Source organism: Glarea lozoyensis (assembly GCF_000409485.1).
Source record: "Glarea lozoyensis ATCC 20868 chromosome Unknown GLAREA6, whole genome shotgun sequence".
In the NCBI taxonomy this organism is placed as follows: Eukaryota; Fungi; Ascomycota; class Leotiomycetes; order Helotiales; family Helotiaceae; genus Glarea; species Glarea lozoyensis.
In genome coordinates, this window is record NW_007361001.1 from 2870172 (window position 1) to 2888049 (window position 17878).

Sequence of the window (17878 nt, forward strand, 5' to 3'; positions counted from 1 at the left end):
TTGAATTGCATCAAGTGGTACAGATATAGAATCTTCGTGGTTGGTTGCGTACTCATAGGCCGGCATATCACTCACTGGAACGTGCACGTCAACGTCATCTCCAAATCGAAAACGTTCATGTACTTTAAGTTGAGATATTCCAATTAAAATCCGATCGTGTCTATTGATTCCCCTTATCCGTCTTCTTCGCAATTTACAGTCTTCAAAATGGCTGACATTCACCCACTCCAAGCTATCCAGCAAACCATTGGCGCCGCTGGTGGTGACCCTCGGCCAATGCAGCGTGCATCACTCTTCCAGAATGCTAATGACGGTCCTGCCAAAATTATTGCAAAGGTTTCTGGAGTGCAGAGTGGTGGAATTCGCGAAGATGATGGCCCATACTTCACAAACAATGAGGGTATTCCGTTCCCGGATCCAGCTCACAGCAAAACTGTTGGTGGTCTGCCACTAGTTAGCGACACATTTTTGCTCCAGAAGCAACAGCACTTCAACAGGAGTAAAAACCTGGAAAGTAAGTAGAACACGTCACAAGTTTCATATTGAAATAAAATATTAACGCAAATAGGAATGGTGCACCCTTGTGGTAGTGGTGCTTTTGGTTACTTTGAGACGACTGCAGATGTATCAGATTTGACCAAGGTCAGAGAAACTTCAAAATCCATTCGTTTAAATCTATATATCTAACAATACAAAGGCCAATTTTCTCAGCGGCAAAGGTGTGAAGACACCAGTTTTCATGCGATTTTCTACTGTTACACTTGGACGCGAATTTCCAGATCTAGCCCGTAACCCACGTGGATTTGCCATCAAATTCTACACGGGCGAGGGTAATTATGATATCGTTGGACTTAACTTCGTAAGAACTTCTGCCTCTAATGTTGTGATTTTATCTAATGCATAATAGCCCGTTTTCTTCTGCAGAGATCCAATTCAAGGTCCAGATGTCATCCGCTCACAATCCCGGAACCCAAAGAACTTCTTACTTGATTACAACTCGCTCTTTGATCTGCTTGCTCTAACTCCTGAGGCCAATCATGCAGGCATGATGTTCTTCAGTGATCACGGGACCCCTAAAGGATGGCGCAACAACCACGGATATGGTTGCCACACCTTCAAGTGGGTCAACAAAGAGGGAAAGTTTGTTTACATCAAGTATCATTTCCTTGCCAAACACGGCCAACACCAGTTCACAGCCGACGAGGCTATCAAACTTAGTGGTCAAGACCCGGATTACTCCAAGCGTGAGCTATGGGATGGTTTGGAGAAGGGAGAAGAGGTTGAGTGGACAGCTAGCGTGCAAATCATGCAACCTCACGAGGCAGACCCAAACACTCTAGGATTTGATCCATTTGATGTTACCAAAGTCTGGCCAAGATCCCAGTTCCCAGTGCGTATTTAAAATCTCTCTTCAGCCAAATCGAATGCTAACAATGCAACAGATGCACGAATTTGGAAGACTCGTTCTGAACAAGAACCCCGAGAACTTCCACCGTGACGTTGAGCAAGCTGCATTCTCACCCGGAAGTATGGTACCAGGAATTGAGGACAGTCCCGACCCATTGCTGCAATTCCGTATGTTCTTCTACCGAGATGCTCAATACCACCGTATTGGTGTCAATCTCCACCAAGTCCCCGTAAACTGCCCTTTTATGTCTGGATCTCTAAGTTCGCTTAACTTTGACGGAGCAACTCGCAACGATGCAAATCACGGAGGCAATCCACAATACGCGCCCAACTCTTTCAAGCACAAGTTCCGTCCAGACACTGCTGAGGCGCCATATATGGTTTCCGACAACATTGTGTCTCGTAAGAGTCATTACCACCACGAGGGCAAGCTTTCCGACTACGATCAAGCGAGAGATCTGTACCAGAAAGTCATGTCAGAGCAGCAAAGAACGAACTTACATTACAACACTTCTAACATGCTTCGATTCGTCGATACCAATGTCATCAAGATCGGATACCTCGCTCAGCTCTGGAACATCGATCCATCATACTCCCAGGCGGTTTATGATGGACTTCCAGAAGCAGCAAGGGATTTCCAGTTCGTGGAAGTCCAGAACAAGGCCAAGGGAGCCGAGCTTGCAGGGAAGGAGGCAAAGTTCCGGCCAAGCCAGGCTTCAGAGAGGCTCGTTGGTTTCAATCCGGACATGCCCATTTACAACGTTTGAATGAATATTATGATGATGTTGGAGTTATTGGGTCATATAGTCTAGCCATATGTAGTTAATTCAATTCACTGTTACACCTCGGATGTATGTCTTTCAGATCCGTGAATAAACCACCGGTATTATGCATAATTAGTGCCAGCTCCTGGAGATCGTAGTCAGGCACCCTACATTCGGTTGGCAATTTGCGGGATGATCCTGTGGCTCGGTCGTACAAACCGAAGCAACAGCCATGACCTCTTCGTTCCCCTGATCATGACGAAAGGTAGAAATGGAGTTACCAAATATTGAACATGTACATATATGTAGTCTTCCGACTTTCATTTAAAACCAAATCAAAATTCCAAAATCATACTCTACAACTAAAATGTCTCGAAAACTTTGCATCACAGCCGTAGACGGCCAAACCGGCTTCCTAATAGCAGAACTCCTCCTCACCAACCCCGACTTCACCAACAAAATCGACTCAATCATCGGTCTCGCCCTCGACCCCGAATCTCAAAAATGCAAAGACCTCAAGAAACTTGGCGCAGAAATCGTGCATCACGTTCCCGGCACCGAGAAGAAAGTCGTCCAGATTCTCAAAAGCACCGGCGCAGATACGATCTGCTTGATCCCGCCAGCGCACAAGGAGAAGTACCAGATCACAGTGGAACTTGTCACCGCGGCGAAGAAAGCGGGAGTGCAGAATGTTTGTCTACTGAGTTCTGCTGGGGCTGATCTGGCGGATATGAAGAAACAGCCAAGGTTGAGAGAATTTATTGAGATTGAGAATTTGGTTTTGGCGGCGAAGGGTGATCCGAGTACGCCGCTTGGTCATTCTCCTGTCGTTATTCGGTGAGTTCTTATGCTAAAATTTGCGGTTGAAAGGGAATCTAACGTTACCAGTGCTGGCTTTTACATGGAGAATCTGCTGGTATATGGACCTCAGGTAAAGAAGGAATCTGTCATACCTCTGCCAGTTGGGGAGACACACAAGTTCGCTCCAGTGGCTCTTGGTGTAAGTTTTTAATGTGCATATTTCGAAGTTCCTACCTGACATAATGTTTATAGGATGTCGCACTTGTGGCAGCACATGTTTGCTCCGGAAAAGGCGCACACGGATTTGACGACAAACATCGTGGGCAGCTCATCGTACTTACAGGCATGTCTCATTTCTGTCACACTTTCATTCTAAAACTGATATATTCAGGTCCTATGCTGGCTGCTGGCAAAGAGCTCGCAGAAGCGGCACATCAAGCCTTAGGTGAAAACCTGAGTTTTGAAAATATCTCCGAGTACGTGCATTCCCCCGAAATCTCTTCCTCCTGTACCTGCTGACAAAATTCATTAGGCACGAAGCCAAGAAAGTCCTCCAACAACAAGCAGAGTCTGACTCCTCCGAAATCGAATATCTACTGGAATATTACTCCTTGGTTCGTGAAGGAAAGACTAATTACATTTCCACGCTCGCTTTCCATGATGTGACTGGTCAACATCCACAGGAGCCGGTGGAATGGTTCAAAATCTATGCAGAGGAGTTTAGAGCTGAACATCCTAATAAGAAGAGGAAGCAGAAGAAATGAGAGGTTTGAGAAAATGGGATCATTTTAGGTTTTCTGGGGGGTTTGTAGGAGTAAACAAAATTGAATATCTCACATGATTCTATGATCAGTCAAACGGTGGTATCGGTGATTTCTTTTGTGACACTTTACTAGCTAGAAAATTCGAGTGATGAGAGTTAATAGAATCATTAAACTCAAAAGGTTTTCTTAGATCTCCATTTTAATTCACGATCTATTCCAAACTACACAACCTGGTACTATTCAACCCTCAACTTCACCAAATGTACAACATCTAGTTCTTCTTCTCCTCTGGAAACTTCCTAAACATGTCACCCAACTTATCAATCGGCGCCGTCATCAATCCCACCACAGTCTCAAACGGTGGCCTGGCCGGAGCCATCGGATGGCTTCTCGTAGGAACAAAGTGCTTGGTACGGCCAAACGACCCCGCCAGAGCCTCGCTGTCATCCTCTGAAAGTGCGGTCTCAAGGGCAGGAAGATCATCATTCTCCTCCTCCTTCATATGCTCCGTGAGATCTTTCATCAGAGCATCGAGAGTTGGAAAGAATTCCGAATCTGAAGGTGTGAGCTTTTGGAAAGTGTTTAAGGCTTCCTTCACCTGTCCAATTCGTGAGCATTGTTTAAAAGTTCGAATGGTTGGCACGTACCGATTGATGTTCAGCACGATCCTTCTCAGCCATGAGATTTCCCTGTCCTCCCAAATGCTTCTGAAACGCAGGATAGACTACCAATTCCTCCCCAATAGAGTGTCGAGCGAGCTCCCACGTGAACTGATTCTGCCAGCGAACCTTGGTCTCATCATCCCTCGCATTGCGGATATTATCAGCATACTCCTTGAGCTCCGCATGATCCTTCTTGATCACCTCTGAGATTCTAGACATTGCAGGTCTTGTCGTGAAGAAAGTTCGCTTAAGTGTATGGATTGCCGGTTGTCTTGCTGAGAAGGGGATTTTCATGAGGATAGACATTTCGGATGGTGGCCACTCTGGCTTGACTACGAAGCTACTTATAGAGAGGTGAAATCGTCTTATTGGAGGTTACGGTATCGTGTAACCTCTTCTTCATATTTATTTCGTTGCTTCTGCAATACCTCATTCTTAATTCCAGACCGTATGTGATAAAACGTGTTTGCAAATAAGCGGAGAGCTATTGGCGGGATGTTTTCTCCTTAATGCAGGAACGGGATGACAGTTTTGTTCTTATCCTTAATTGTCAAGAGCTCGGACACTGTTTTGTTATTTGAAAACAAAAGCGCTTTCATTGGTAGGAGAGAGTTCCCTCGTATGCCCAGGATGCGGGGAACGCTAAGCGAAAAGGGGGGCATTTGGCGTGACGTCGGTAGGCTCGTTTCCTTGTTTGAAGACGACGACCTCATACTATTTACATCAATATTGTAGCATATGATCAGCCGTCGTACAAGAAAATATACTTGTTATATGCATAATCCAATCGGAATTTGTTTGAGTCATATGTTTACTTTTCACGGATTTTCACCACAGACAAGAGCGAAGTCTAAGGCATTTGGTTGAAGCCGGTTTCCTGGCTTACCAAACAGAGCATGGAAAGTAATAAAATGAAAGTACGCAATATACGCTCCAACTGATGGTGTTGTTATTGACGTAAGCTTACGAGCATCTTTACCATAAACATCCTTCAGAATTCCATGTTCAAGGTCAAAGCGTTGCCGGACGCTTCTCCGCTGGCTTGCACCGTGCATTTACTTCGGTGCTGGTAAGCATTAAATCATTCATTTCTATAATGTCTGACTTTAAACATACATTAATTCGCCTTGTTTGGTTAGTGCTGTGATGGCCTATATCATGCAAGTAATTCACAGCATGTCACTAAATGATCACAGGCACTTGAAGTTCGGCTCTAGACAAATGCAAGAGCCCGAGAACACAAATTACCAGTCAACGTCACAGTTGTTTAAAATCGGAATTCAAGTGATATCATGTTAGATACAAAGAAAATGAATCGAGCTCTCTGCTTACCAGAACTTCACGTCTTTTCTGCAGTGAAGTGATCACATTCTCACATCTTTTCCGCGGAAGCATTTCTCAGACCAACGCAAATCACTATGCTCTACACCGGCTCTTGCTACTGTCGAGCAATCAAGTTTGAATTCGACGTCAAACCCGAGGACGCCCGGACATCTCTTTGTCACTGCCATAACTGCAAGGTATCTTTCCACCCACCACTCAGACTGAGACACCTTGATGGCTGATTCCATCCAGAAATTCTTTGGGACGAATTATGGATTAACTACTAAGATCCCGGCTTCGGCATTCAATATTACCCAAGGGACTCCCAAGGTCCATGAAGCAGATAATGGCTCAGGTAGCTTGCTGCATCGGGAGTTCTGTAGTGAGTGCGGTGGTGGAATTTTGGAATATGGAGTTCGTTGTTATTGAAACATAGCGGCTATTATATGCTAACGGGAATAGGAACAAGCGAAGAATGATTTCAGATATGTGATGTATGGCACCATTGACAACTCTGAGGGGTTGGATCCAAAAGGGGAGTTCTTCTGCAGATATCGAAATGAGTGGATGCCCGAAATCCCTGGTAAGCGTCCAGCTGTATGTTTTGACTGATAATTAATTTCATGTCATAGATATATTTCACAAGCAAAAGATCCAGGAGTAGAAGGGAGGCTATCGTGAGGGTTGGGGTTTGAATAAGTAGCCTGAAAGTCCCCACTCAAGGGGAACCAATAAAATCTTCCAAACCAAAGCACGAAATGATGCACTTTTGAAAACAATTCACTGGTGCCTTACACGGTCTATGTGTTACCATAAATTATGTCATAAACTTAATGCCCCTGATTTCATTATCCTTTTGTATAATTTCTTATTTACGACTTGGAACTTCCGTCATACGTCATCGCGTAGGGATATCAACTGGTTTTGTCCCAGTACCTCACTTATAAAGTCGACCACCTCCCAAGAAGATCCATCATTTGGTAAACAAACACATCCTCAAAACTTCAAACCACAAAACTTTGAACCTCACTTCAAAACAAACCAGAAACCTTCTCACACAAAACAACATCATCATGTCAGACAACCCAGGAAACTTCGCCAACAGACCCAAGGAGGAGGTCCAGGCAATCGCCAGCAAGGGCGGAAAAGCCAGCCACGGCGGCGGCGGTGGTAGCTCTGGTGGTTCTGACGACACAACCTCATCCTCAACCGGCAACACCAACCCAGGAAACTTTGCCAACAGACCCACGGAGGAGGTTCAAGCTATTGCAAGCAAGGGAGGAAAGGCTAGCCATGGAGGTGGAGGAGGTTCGGGTGGCTCAGATGATACGACATCATCGTCGACCGGAAACACGAACCCAGGAAATTTTGCGAATAGACCAAAGGAGGAGGTGCAGGCGATTGCGAGTAAGGGAGGGAAGTCTAGTTAAGGGTCTTCGATGAGTTTTGATCTGAGTCTGTGTATGAGGGATGAGATGGTTTGGAGTGAAGGCTGGACCTGATTTTACTTGTATAATATGGGACAATGGAAATGAAACTCTCAAACTACATGGCACCCACTTCTTCTTCTGCGTGTCTTTCGATTTTGATTTTCCCAAATTTGGGAAGAACGCCGCGTGACGACTCTTCATCGTGACAATGTGTCTTGAAGCGCTCAAGAAATCTCCTGAGTTTGCAGTGTCGGTATTAAGGCAAGAAGAAATTTACATCAAAGTCCCTCTGAGAATCAGCTCTGTGTAGTTTGCATACACGATTCTCTAAAGAGTTGTCGAAAACGTTCCTGGCTTAATGCGATATTATCACTTGTCGTTGTTGGTCAAGGGCCACCAACAGTCATTACGAATGCTATCTTTCTGTTTCATATCAAGTGAATCCACGGCTTCTAGTTGAGCTAAATTTGGCAATGTGACGATTCCAGAGATGCCAACACTTGATGCCGGATGCTGACAACTTACAGTCCTCTATCATCTGTTTCTATGATACCCGCAATGTCAGAACCGCGTGTGCCGCTGAGCTTTCGAAGATGTAGTTTGGTGTTCTACAAGACTTTAGTTCATCGCACCTTGATTTATATGGCATCCCTCACAAACTAGCAGGTTCTGGTCGCTTAAGTCACTGTAATGGTTGTGGTTGACAAAATGTACGTCGACAAATTATTCAGGGTAACAACAGTCAGTTGACAAAGGGTTTTAAAAGTTTCTAGCAAATTTAATACAACTTAAATATCCAATTCGGCTCTTTCCTTTCCTGGTCTTCTGAGGAAAAGTAGACTTCTTGTAAGAAAAAGTATGTTCAGAAAGCTTCGACCAAGGCTGTACTACAGTCACCAAGGATATTGGAAAAGTGAAGTCCTTTCCAGAATTACTCAGGTCATTGTGAAAAGAAAACAAGCTCGGTAAGCAGATTTTCAAAATTCCACCAGATTCACTACAATAGTAACGCTCGCTGATATGAAGCGGGGTAGGTTCAAAGGACTACCTCACTTCCGTTTTCAAGAACAACAAACATTCTTCATGTTATTGAAACGCTTGTATAAGATCCAGGAAGAACTACAACCGTTGAGAATGAAGAGCGCTTGAGTATCGAACGCTCGCTTCCTCGTATCATCGTAAAGAAGAATCCTGCGATCTACACTGGACAACGCAAATGCTTCCTACGAACACCAAGGCTTCAGCTTTCTTCCTACCGCTCAGCTTCAACTGAAATTCTACTGGCGCAGATATTGATTTACGCCTCAAAACTAAGGGACCCCCCGGTGGAGACCATTCGATTGACCAGGCCACCTCGCTTAATATCTCAACTGCTATGTAAGCCTCTTGAGGATCTTTCCACTTCAGATTTTCCTTCAAACCCTCAACTCTGTCAAGCCTCCTCCAACCAATATCTCGAGTCATATTCCTTGAATTTGATAAATTCTTCAACAATTGTCTCAGGCATCCCGCCACCGAAGAGAAGATCAATATGTTCTGTGGTTTGTCATAACCTTCGTTTCATTGGAGATCGACGTACTCACCTTCTACCAGATGATTCCGTAGATCGGCTGCGGTTGAAGACTGCTATTGAGAAATGGAATAGTCAAAACGAAAAGAGAGTTTTTACAGACTCCTTCATCGATAAGGCAGATAAAAAATTCTCGCAGCGTATTCTGCTTCCACATCTAGGCGAGCCATATGTGCCTCTACGTGTGTGCCACAAACAGAATGAGATAATTCGGCATGAGTCTGCTCTCAGCTACACAAGCTCTCGATATTTGAAGGCGTCGCCTTGGGCGCTTATCAACCAAGAGAGTCATCAACGAAGGCACTTGAGGCCGACAATTTTCTTCCATGGCCCACTCGCTGGCAGAAGTGATGTGGAAAAGGAACTGCCACTTATATTGAGAGAGGCCTCACCAAATGGACAGCCCCTACAAAGTAATATCAGAGGACTATGCAATAAGGCAGACACGAATATGCGAGAGGCGATTATAACTTTCGGAGCGCTTCCAATCATGAGGTGAAGGACCATTCTCTGATTGCTTTTATTTGCTAACCCGAGTAGATGGATTTTGTTCCAGATCGGCTTCTTCCCAGAAAACGAGCAGAAACAAGGCATCCCATTTGACACTACAGAACTTCGAATTGAAGCTATCCGTGCCTTTATCGATGACAATGAGTGGGTGGTTCTTTGGTGGATGGTGCAATGCGTTGGACAAAACTTGATCGTGCAATGGTACTATCAAACAGGACTTCTCGAAGACCCAGATCTACTAGTTGTGAGGGAGAACGGGAGAGAAAATTTTAAGATGCGCTTGGTGGTACTTCTCGAAGCTTGCTTCAGGCTTGTCATCGACCACGACGTGAAAGCAGGGACTACTTGGAATGGTGGACAAGTTCGTTCTAACACAGTAATTGGCAGACAGGTATGCCATCATTCACGAATTTTAAAACACGTAGCTAATGAAAACTTCAGTTAACCGATGTTTGGAGAGGTCTTTCTAGCCACCCACTCGTTTCGCCGACGAATGCGGAGAATTTCGAGGACCACTGCGCGAATATTCATCCCAGAAATATGAAGGGCTGGGATGGACTTTGTGATGGTAGGCCAATACCTTAAACGATACATACACACTTGACATGGAAGAGATGCATGCTACACATGCGTATATTACTTAGTCAGTGGCGTTTCGAGAGTCAAGTGGAGGACAATATGGATCAACCTATTACCAAAATTCAGTGAGAAGATTTGACGGATTTGAGGAAGGATTGCTTCGTTGTTTTCCGCTTTCGACATGCCTTATAGGCAACCTGAAAGGAAAGCTCTTTGATATCACTGGAGAAATATCCCATACACTTCCACTTTCGACATGCCAGACGGGCAACCTGAAATAGAGATCATCTGATATCACTTCAGAATTACTTTACACACATCCTCAAAAGTTAGTCAATTGATATTTGGTTTATACGCTTAAAAAAAAATTTCGGCAAAGCCGCAAAAAGATCCTAATGTGTCGCTTTGAAAATTGACTTGCTTCAAAGGTATGACACCTGCTATCATGATTTATAATTATAGCCGTCAAAAGTGTGATTTATGTGAACAGTTAATTAACCGTATATAATCTAATGTATTCTATCTAGTATTGCGTTGACTCTTACAGAAAGCACCAGATCTTTTTCAAGCACAGCTATGCTCCACAAGCTATCTCTTACTACACCTTATACACCTTAGTTCTATTCCCTTCATCACTCAATTCTTACTTCATATCCCCTCTATTAAACCCCCAAATCATCTTCGTCCCCGTAAAACGGAAACAAAAAGTTTCCTCACCCAGCTCCTGCCTACGAAATTCACACATCCTACACTCATCCTCCCCAATATACTCATTCTCCCCTTCAAACCCTGCAACGGGAAAGTTGTGCGACATCCAACAAGTTTTCATCGCCCTGGAAACAAATCGATGATCGCTATGCTTCTTCATATCCAATTCGTGTATCTTTCTCTGGACTGATGGTGGGATAGGACTTTCTCGTAACTCCGGGCGGCAGAGCTTTTCGTAGTCAGAGGTTTGCTGCCCGGCGTTATATGCAGGAATGACGGGTCTGAAGCCTATCGAGTAGTAGCTCCAGCCGAGGGGGTGCTGTGGAGAGGAGTTAGTTAGGATTTGACTATGCGCGGGATGGGGTTTGAATGCTTACTTGTTTCGGCGTAGCAGCTTTCGTCTCGATTATCGGATATTTTGGCAGTGTAAAGTCTTTCCCGAATGTATGGGTTGAATCTGAATTTTGCTCAGAACGATTTGTTCCTTGGATAGACGACATTTGGTGAACACGAGGAATATCTTCATGTCGATCGCTGTTCGGCCTCCTTGAAAGGTCGCGTGGAATAGTGGTATGGTGGACTCTGAGATTTTCTTTTTCTTCCTGTTTATCTTTCTCCATTTCTTGAAAATCCTCCTCGAATTCATTATGAACATTGTAGCCTGGGGTATCGAAAATGGTATGTGAAGAGGGCAGTGTTGGCGCAATTGATTCCATGCCTGAAACGTTCGAATTGTCCATGATCTTGGCAAATCTACGCTTTGGGAATGCATCTCTGTGACTTCTAAGCCTCCTAGAAGGGGGTGTTATGATATGACTGGATCTAAATCTTTTGTTGTAGTTGATTGTTCTTTTGTCACAGTGTTCCACGTCCCCGAGTATTGGTGATGGATCACGTCCGACCCCATTCCTTCGATTCGATGCAGAGGTTTGTTCTTTAGACAAGCTAGGGACCGCAGTATCCGGCGTTGAAGGAGGGTCAGGCAACATACTGACGGCATGACAACTAGCGAATTCGGGTTGAGAAATTGCAAAGCGGGAACTTGTCACTGAATGATTTGCAGTTCCTTCTTGTTGATCAACAAAGTTGTCTATTTCGTGAAGATTGCGTGTCGACCCAGAAGAATCTTTAGTATTGGTTTGCTTCCCAAGATCTTCGACACCAAGAAGGTCACAGATCTTGCTTGGTAGAGTGTCGTTGTTTTCCGGCGATAGAGTAAGTTTACTATGATAACTTTCTATGAGTGTCCGTTGCGATTCGACAGAAGACTGTAATGATAGTATTCGACTCTCAACTGCCTACGTGACTCGATTAGTGACTGACAATCGCAAGAACGACGTAGGTAGAAGAAGTGCGCCTATTTACCTTTGCTTGTCCGGCGAGCGAGGAGTAGTCATTGTCGGAGGCTCGAACATGAGCGCTCAATGATTGTCGTATTTCGTTTAGTACTTGCTTCACGACAAGTAGTTCTGCGGAGTTGCCTGCTGTTTCTTCTTGAATGCCAGTTATCTCGTCCCGGATCTCTACTTGTAACTTGGCACTTCTTGCGGCTTCGCATCGTACGGTGTCGAGTATTTGCGCAAAAAGGTCTTGTGTAGTTGCATGCACATTGTTCTGCTCTTCCCGCTGGTTTTGCTCCTCACCGGTAAGCTTTGGTTGTTGATTCTTCTCGAGTCGTGTATGCTGTCCATTCAAGCCTGGACATGTACTGGCGCTCGCAAATTCAGACACGGAACTATCCATTGTCATTTTGTCAGAACGAAATCTATGTCGAGTGTACCCAGAAGCATAATTCGAACAGTGTATGATTAAAAAACAAGGTTGTAATGAGGCAAGTGTTGTGATGTCAAAAACTGGAGAGGCTTTCAACACGTGAAGTTGAAGCCAATGATGGCCGGAGCTCAAGGCAACTGCAGGAAAACAACAATTATCAAATTCACCAAATTCACCACACTAGTCCTTGATACCCGACCCCTGGACAGAAATAAGTACGTGACTCACCGTTAGTGGATATTCTGGAACTTATCAATTCAAAAGGACGTCTTCCTCCTTCCATTTCACGAAGGGATCTCTGAACAACTTCTTCAACACCCCTCATTCCACAAGAATGGCCACGCCGCAACCTCACACCGCAGCATCAACATCTCAGCCCATGGCAAAATCATTCCCTCTCCAAAAGCTGCCCACAGAAATAATTTCCGCCCTCTACCCATATATCCTCTCCAATTTCGCCGAAGAAGTCCACAGGAGCACAAACAACACATCGACGCACTCCGCAGAACTGACATGTCGACCTCGCGGCTGGAAGGGACTCTCAGAAGAAGGTTGTTTGGCGTTAATCAGACCATGTCCTTTTGAGAAAGCTATGGAGGCTGTGTTCTGGATCTGGCAGGACTATCGCAAATACCGGATTCGAAACTCGATGTTCGTGACTATGTTTTGGGGTCTTATTAACGAGATGGGTCAATTTAACGATTTCACTCGAGATGCGTTTTCCTTGGTAGTGAACTTGCGAACAGACCTTCCACCCATGATGACACAGAATATTCGTCAGCTTCTGTTCCGCAAAGAGTATGTTATATTCATTTCTGGCATGCTGGTCATTCTGAGCTGATATTATTTTAGAAGCTGGAAGTGTAGAACCAGTGAAGCTATTGGTGATGAGTTCGGGTTCGTGTTTGACAACCTCCTTGATGGCATATATCCAAGTTCACCAAATGTAAGAACGCACGTTACTACACATGAACTGGGAGACTACTACTGCAACAGTGCTAACAAGAATAACAGCTTTCAATATCCTCTCCGCTTCTTCCTGAGCTGAGGACCATATACATCAGTGGCTTTGAGCACGGGGAACCTCACTCCCGTGTGGCTCGATACAACCAATTTCGGGACGCCAACGTTGCCAACCGTTACCACACCCTTGACAAGGTCAATATGTATACCACCTTATATCGTTTACTCTTCCTAGCCGGCAGAGCACCAGGCAACAAGATTTCTAGACTTGGCCTTAGCCACTCGCCAGACTGCGGAAGCGTGTTTCGCTGTTTTTGGGAGGACTTTGAGATGTTAATCCGTCCATTCACGAAGCGATTAAGCTATATTGACGACTCCTTCCTGGATACCCACGAGGAGTATATGTACATCCATGAGTTTGCAGAGTCAGATGGGACAGGTTCCACATTGAACTGGGATGTTTTAATGGCATGGAGGAAGGACGCTCTCCTAGCACGCAACGGTTAGGAATATTCAAGAAGGCTATTCAGGTTTCGACTACCTCAAGATTAGGAATTTTTAGGAGTCAATCATATTTGACTGGGATGTTTTCATGGCATTCAAAAATCCTATAATGAATTTCCCATTATCTCAAGGTTAGAGAAATCTAGGAGGGCCTTTCAAGGTTCAAGATCCAAGGCTTTTTGCCAAGCAACAACTTTCAACGCTGTGTCTCTTCCCAATCCAACTTTGAACTCGGAATACATACAAAGAGACATGTTCTCAGAATATCCCTAAATCGACGTGACCGATAACAATTTCCATCCTGCCGTTCGCCTTAGCCAACTGATTACGAGGTTGTCTAATGAGACATGTGATTATCCTTAATAAAATCGGATCCAGCTTTCTTGGAATTGATTCTCGATTTAAGCCTTATAGAGTCATAGGAGTAAGTGGCAGACTTTCAGAAACTGAAAGAGATTAAGATATAGCTTGTCAACACCAAAGATCTGGCAGAGCTTAGTGAGGTCCAGGAACCGAAAAATATGCAGCGTCACAATACTAAGGATCTGGCAGAGTCTCAACCAAAACATCCGACAGTGCCTCAATCCAAATCCCGTTTTCTCTAAACACATCTACCACCGCACATACCTTCCATCCCACTAATCCCCCGGCTTCTAAAACCACCCAATCCTTTTCTACAACCTTACTACCCACACAACTTCACAAACCCAATTTCCACACCACCACTCATCAACTATCATAAACATCTCATCAATTCCTCAAACATCGAACTAGACCTTTGACCCTGGGGTACATCAATGCGATTTAAAAACCTTTGACTCACAAACGGAGAGAATCTCTCGGTTTGCCAAATCCAGATCTGGGGGTTTTCACTCACGTGTTGTGAAGTGGGGAATTTGGCCATGTATGTCACTAGTAAACACTATGAGCAATTAACCAAATTCTTGTCATTTGGCTAATGATAGTAGTCGAGCCAAGTTGAGAAAATCAAAGGTGTCTTGGTCGAGAATAGAAAAGATGGATAACCGGGGCTTGGTTCGGATAGTACTAGATTAATAGAGTAAGAGACTATACTAGCACTAACTCACGATATATAAAACATTTGCTGAAGCTGACTCGTTTAATACTCCTTCGGAACTTTCACAGATAACAAAAACATAAGTCCTCTACACGGACCTAGATACAAAACATCTGTACCACACAATCCCATCATCCAACCCTCACAATCCAAGCCCCCTCCCACAGTACCCCCATCTATCCCATCTATCCATCAAACCCTTCCCAGACCCCTGAACAAAACTAAACCCCTACAATCCGCCATGCCAACAATCACTGACTCGACAATTCGCAGTCGTCATCATCACTAGCGGTAAGAAAGCTGTTCTATATTACTAATAAGAGACGATGGGATATCATAAACGATAGTTTACTATCAAACGTCTTTCTAGACTATGATGAATGTCGAGAAAACTGGATATACAATGTGAGAGAAGAGAGCTAGAGAAATCATCTTTACGCTTAAAGAGACGGTTAAGTCTTTGAGTAAACACTGGTTCTTGTTTATTCCATCACGACGCTTTAAACGAGGGATCTGTGATAGAAGAAGAGATGGCAAGATAAATACGCAACTATACCTTAGGACAAGAGCTCCAAGCGGTCAAGCTTATATACCATTGCATTTCTTGCTGGAACCCCTTGCAGAGTATTATTATTTCGAAAGGAGTAAGTAGGACATTAAAGAACATTTTTACGTGGAGACGATCGTATTTAAAATTGAAAGAGGGGTTCTTCCTTGTGAGTAAAGGCAAACGGGGATGGATGTTGAGAATGGATTCAGATGTGGAATCATGATTCTTGCTTGTGAGTAATAGTGAGTAAGACTGGATGCTGTGAATAGGTTTCGGTGTGACATTCACACAGGAATCTATTTTGGGATACGGCACGTATATATTTCTTTCCTCTTTCGATCTTGAAGCTCTTCAAAATCATTCCTCTACAACACATCCCGCGACCTTACACAACGTCTCCCCACCAGCCATGTCTCTCCTTCTCCTTCCCCAACTCTCCTCGCCAGAGCCAACCCCACCTCCAAAACTCCAATCCCTCCCCACCGAACTCCTCAACCTCATCTACCCGCACATCCTCACAAACTTAGTATCCCACCACAAAACCACGTACCAGCTCAGGTTCACCCACGTCGACTCACCCTCCTACCCCTCCTACACATGCCGTCCATGAGTCCAAAACATAAAATCCGAAGCATTATCACTGTTCCTCAGCGGTTCCTGCGCGTTCGAAAAAGCGATGGAGATCGTGCCGCGGATCTGGAGAGACTATCGCGTGTACCGGATCCGTCATTCGTTATTTGTGGCAGGGGTTTTCTACAAGGTTGAGGAACACGTATTGGAGGATTGGAATGAGATGTGCACGATTGATTTTACGCGCGATGTGCCGACTATGACGAGGATGAATATTGAGGATATGATGTTTCGACGTTCGTGAGTTGCTAGCAAATCTCTGGCGTCGTTTTGGTAGCTAATTGGGTAGGCTTTTCCCCTCTCAATTCGCTTTGAAGGCTTGTGAGGAGCTGAGGAAGCTTGAGGATTGTGTCAAATCACTGCATATCGCGGTACCCGGGCAGGTGATGACATTCCATAGTTCAACTGGCGTGTTTAAGCTGACGAGCGTAGAATGGCGTCTATAAATCTGTGCTCCCTGAACTCTCCACGTTTTATCTCGGTGGCTACGATGATATGATGCAGCTGCACGCGCATATTGATATTTTCATCAACGAGGATCATGTTGATCGTGCAGGCGCTAAGATGTTTGTGTATCAGTGTGCGTTGAATCTTCTTGACCGAGCGAGTAAAAGTCCAGATGATAAACTTTGGAGGATTGGTCTAAATCATGGCTGGAGTTGTGAATGGGAACACCGATGTTTCTGGACAGAGTTGGAGGTGATTTTGCGGCGCATGTCTAAAAGGCTGAGTTACATTGACAACTCTTACGTTGATGGGAATGAAGGTTTAAGTCATATTTATATTCATGAGATAGCAGAGCCTGATGGCACGGGTATCGTCGTGGATTGGGATGCCTTTCGGGAGTTCGGAAAGTCGGTGGCAGATGAATTTCGTGATCGCTGATTCTGAATTGCTATGAAAATATGCGTCTTGAGGTTGATGGAAGGAAATTGATTTATCCTTGCTTCTCTCTGCTTACCTGAAATCCTTCCGTCAATGCGTTCCAAGTCATACAGCATGTCGCCGTGGAGGCTTTCGCAGACATCCTCCAACTTACCTCTATGAGTTTTCAATGTGAGCTGATCATAAGCTCGTACGAGTTTCCGTATGGATACGTCGGCTTGTATTTTCGGTTCCAAAACTCATAATTGGATTCCTAAGTGTCCCAGGTGAGAAAAGTTTGGCTCTCGATTCGGGATGCAGCACAAACAGAGTTCAGATCGTGCGTCGAAATCCACTTTGGGTATTGAGAGAATGTTACTCGAATGCATCTTACGAGGCGTTTTATGCATCTAGGTTATGGGCAGGCTTGCATCAACTTCTTTCTTCTGAATATTGAGGTTGCAGGGAGAGCCTGGTGAGGCCAGACAAACTCGAGAACACTTCAAGATTTGAGGACCGGTTTTGTAGGACTGGGACTGACTTCTTTGGAAAGAACAGATGTTTTGGATAAGACAAACACTTTGAAAAAAAGCGACATGTAGATTTGCTGAAGGCGCTGGCTCTTTCTCTGCTGGCTAGCATGCGACGTAGTTCATTCAAACGAACACCCCCGCTGAACTATGCTTTCGCTAGGGTGTCCTTGATAGGAATCAAGGCTGTAAGCTTCGCAAAACCCAAAGCGAACTGGAGGAAGCCACGTCGAAGCCGTAGTATTGGTAAAACGAACAGATGCGAGTTTGATGATGTCATTGAGGGTGTTGATGTTCGACGTGATGTGGAATTACGTGAGTTGAATATTGATACTAGCAAAGGGTATGGCTCCAGTGGCGTTATCAATGTGTACGATCAAAAGCGTATGAGGACTCACCGATATCAGAGCTCGGATACGGAGAGCACCTTTGGATCGTTCTTGACGTTGCTGTTATCTGTCGACGGTC

General features: G+C 44.6%; 10 protein-coding genes across 10 annotated transcripts; 7 read left to right on the forward strand and 3 right to left on the reverse strand.

Moving 5' to 3' along the window:
* Window positions 1-207: 207 nt before the first annotated feature.
* GLAREA_03268 (Heme-dependent catalase-like protein) lies at window positions 208-2174 on the forward strand (the record flags this gene model as incomplete). Its single annotated transcript, XM_008088352.1, has 5 exons — window positions 208-514; window positions 569-642; window positions 698-859; window positions 908-1390; window positions 1443-2174. 5 exons carry the CDS (start codon window positions 208-210, stop codon window positions 2172-2174), a joined length of 1758 nt encoding a protein of 585 aa, XP_008086543.1.
* A 364-nt stretch (window positions 2175-2538) lies between these two features.
* Window positions 2539-3736, forward strand: GLAREA_03269 (NAD(P)-binding Rossmann-fold containing protein; the record flags this gene model as incomplete). Its single annotated transcript, XM_008088353.1, has 4 exons — window positions 2539-3008; window positions 3060-3171; window positions 3225-3448; window positions 3505-3736. The coding sequence occupies 4 exons, from the start codon at window positions 2539-2541 to the stop codon at window positions 3734-3736; spliced, it is 1038 nt and encodes a 345-aa protein (XP_008086544.1).
* Window positions 3737-4007: 271 nt separating this feature from the next.
* Window positions 4008-4704, reverse strand: GLAREA_03270 (uncharacterized protein; the record flags this gene model as incomplete). Its single annotated transcript, XM_008088354.1, has 2 exons — window positions 4008-4334; window positions 4384-4704. 2 exons carry the CDS (start codon window positions 4702-4704, stop codon window positions 4008-4010), a joined length of 648 nt encoding a protein of 215 aa, XP_008086545.1.
* A 1251-nt stretch (window positions 4705-5955) lies between these two features.
* On the forward strand, window positions 5956-6385 carry GLAREA_03271 (Mss4-like protein; the record flags this gene model as incomplete). Its single annotated transcript, XM_008088355.1, has 3 exons — window positions 5956-6135; window positions 6184-6304; window positions 6354-6385. The coding sequence occupies 3 exons, from the start codon at window positions 5956-5958 to the stop codon at window positions 6383-6385; spliced, it is 333 nt and encodes a 110-aa protein (XP_008086546.1).
* Window positions 6386-6794: 409 nt separating this feature from the next.
* Window positions 6795-7151, forward strand: GLAREA_03272 (stress-induced bacterial acidophilic repeat-containing protein; the record flags this gene model as incomplete). The annotated part of the gene is made up of 1 exon (XM_008088356.1): window positions 6795-7151. The coding sequence occupies one exon, from the start codon at window positions 6795-6797 to the stop codon at window positions 7149-7151; it is 357 nt and encodes a 118-aa protein (XP_008086547.1).
* Window positions 7152-8324: 1173 nt separating this feature from the next.
* On the reverse strand, window positions 8325-8615 carry GLAREA_03273 (uncharacterized protein; the record flags this gene model as incomplete). The annotated part of the gene is made up of 1 exon (XM_008088357.1): window positions 8325-8615. The coding sequence occupies one exon, from the start codon at window positions 8613-8615 to the stop codon at window positions 8325-8327; it is 291 nt and encodes a 96-aa protein (XP_008086548.1).
* Window positions 8616-8682: 67 nt separating this feature from the next.
* On the forward strand, window positions 8683-9816 carry GLAREA_03274 (uncharacterized protein; the record flags this gene model as incomplete). Its single annotated transcript, XM_008088358.1, has 4 exons — window positions 8683-8692; window positions 8745-9216; window positions 9262-9622; window positions 9673-9816. The coding sequence occupies 4 exons, from the start codon at window positions 8683-8685 to the stop codon at window positions 9814-9816; spliced, it is 987 nt and encodes a 328-aa protein (XP_008086549.1).
* A 637-nt stretch (window positions 9817-10453) lies between these two features.
* Window positions 10454-12267, reverse strand: GLAREA_03275 (uncharacterized protein; the record flags this gene model as incomplete). Its single annotated transcript, XM_008088359.1, has 3 exons — window positions 10454-10837; window positions 10896-11816; window positions 11884-12267. The coding sequence occupies 3 exons, from the start codon at window positions 12265-12267 to the stop codon at window positions 10454-10456; spliced, it is 1689 nt and encodes a 562-aa protein (XP_008086550.1).
* Window positions 12268-12625: 358 nt separating this feature from the next.
* Window positions 12626-13761, forward strand: GLAREA_03276 (uncharacterized protein; the record flags this gene model as incomplete). The annotated part of the gene is made up of 3 exons (XM_008088360.1): window positions 12626-13089; window positions 13144-13237; window positions 13306-13761. The coding sequence occupies 3 exons, from the start codon at window positions 12626-12628 to the stop codon at window positions 13759-13761; spliced, it is 1014 nt and encodes a 337-aa protein (XP_008086551.1).
* Window positions 13762-16062: 2301 nt separating this feature from the next.
* Window positions 16063-16901, forward strand: GLAREA_03277 (uncharacterized protein; the record flags this gene model as incomplete). The annotated part of the gene is made up of 3 exons (XM_008088361.1): window positions 16063-16256; window positions 16306-16399; window positions 16449-16901. The coding sequence occupies 3 exons, from the start codon at window positions 16063-16065 to the stop codon at window positions 16899-16901; spliced, it is 741 nt and encodes a 246-aa protein (XP_008086552.1).
* Window positions 16902-17878: the final 977 nt, after the last annotated feature.